The sequence below is a fragment of the Octopus sinensis genome, linkage group LG25 (assembly GCF_006345805.1).
Source record: "Octopus sinensis linkage group LG25, ASM634580v1, whole genome shotgun sequence".
NCBI lineage: Eukaryota > Metazoa > Mollusca > Cephalopoda > Octopoda > Octopodidae > Octopus > Octopus sinensis.
Window position 1 is genome coordinate 27,053,353 of NC_043021.1, and position 1,922 is coordinate 27,055,274.

General features: G+C 37.5%; 1 protein-coding gene across 1 annotated transcript in view; it reads right to left on the reverse strand.

Annotated features, from left to right (window-relative positions):
- Positions 1-799: 799 nt before the first annotated feature.
- The window catches only part of LOC118767951 (lissencephaly-1 homolog), a 19,443-nt gene continuing 18,320 nt past the window's right edge, over positions 800-1,922 (reverse strand). The window contains exon 4 of the mRNA XM_036513440.1: positions 800-874. Coding sequence (XP_036369333.1) covers positions 800-874 — 75 coding nt within the window. The remainder of the gene's footprint in view (positions 875-1,922) is intronic.

Consider the following 1,922-nt stretch of genomic DNA (forward strand, 5'->3'; position numbering starts at 1 on the left):
TTAAAAAATGGCGGTGCCCCAGTATATCCGCAGTGAAATGACTGAAGCACGAAAAGAAATATATATAGATAATATATATATATATATATATATATATATATATATATATATATATATATATATATATATATATATATATATATATATATATATATATATATATATATATATATATATATATATATATATATATATATATATATATATATATATATATATATATATATATCCACCCTCGTGGAGGCGCAATGGCCCATGTGGTTTGGGGTAGCGGACTTGCGGTCATAAGATCGCGGTTTCGATTCCTAGACCTGGCGTTGTGAGTGTTTCTTGAGCAAAAACACCTAAAGCTCCACGAGGCTCCGGCAGGGGATGGCGGTGATCCCTGCTGTACTCTTTCACCACAACTTTCTCTCACTCTTACTTCATGTTTCTGTTGTACCTGTATTTCAAAGGGCCGGCCTTGTCACTCTCTGTCACGCTGAATATCCCCGAGAACTACGTTAAGGGTACGCGTGTCTATGGAGTGCTCAGCCACTTACACGTTAATTTCACGAGCAGGCTGTTCCGTTGATTCGGATCAACCGGAACCCTCGTCGTCGTAACCGACGGAGTGCTTCCTATATATCCACCCACCAAATACACACAAATCCTTATGTCCATTAATACGCTGATATATACGGAATGACAGACTTTCTCAAACACATCCCAACTACTGTCCCGGAAGGTACTATACTTGTAAGTTTTGACGTCACTAATCTCTATGCCAACATACTGCATTTCTTAGGCCGGGAAGCGGTCAAACACTGGGTAGAGAAACAGAAGATGTATAGATGAACGTTTCAAAACAGACTTCATTACCAAGGTCAATCGTCTAGTATTAGAAGAAAACACATGCAGATTTGATAAGATATACCGACAGATAGAGGGTACGGCTATGGGTACAAAATTTTCACCCTCATATATCAACCTAGGTTACCTAGAACGTAGACTTTACGAGGAAGTAGGAAAAACCTTTGATCACAACTTAAGGAAAACATAGTGAAGTGGAAGCGCTACCACGATGACTGCTTCGTTTTTGGGGATACACCAAAAGAAGACTTACCACCATTTCACAAGACCCTCAACACACTGCACCCATCTATCAAATTCACAACAGAAACCAGCTACAACGAACTACCATTCCTAGACATTCACATCAAAATACACAACTCCACTGTCACAACAGACATATTTTACTAAAAGACAGATATACACCAATATTTAAATTTCTACTCTTGCCACCCCTCAAACATCAGAAGGAACATCTCAATGACGCATCTGCATCATTGTAATTGATCCACAAATACCCTAAATTAGACTTGATGAACTCAAAAACTTCTTACAAGAACAAAATTACCCTGTGAAACTTATGAATAATGGAATCTCGAAAGCAATGAAATTAGACATCACACAACCTAGGACTCCAAAAGAAAAAAAAACAAGGAACATACTATTCCATTTTAACACATACAACCCTTCAATAACCAATATTTCCACGTTATATAATCAATCCTACCAATATTCTTAAAGAGAACGCCAGGAAAAAAACTTACAAGAGCAAAATTCTCATCAGGCAACGAAACAAAATTCTCCGTAAAGGAATGTGAAAACAGCAGTTGTGGAATATGCGACAACAACAATTACTACAAATATAAAGACGGGGACATCTACGAAAAATTTAGGAGTGGATTCTTATTCAAAGTAAATGGAAATATGAACTGCAATATACAAAACCTCATATACTGCATTACTTGCCCCAAATGCCAGGAGAATTATATTGGCGAAACCCTTTGCCAACAGAACTACTGTGCTCAGTGTTTCTGCCTTAACAGGCGTTCTCAGCTCAGTTATTCTGCTTCTACTCCAACTCTTAGATAACT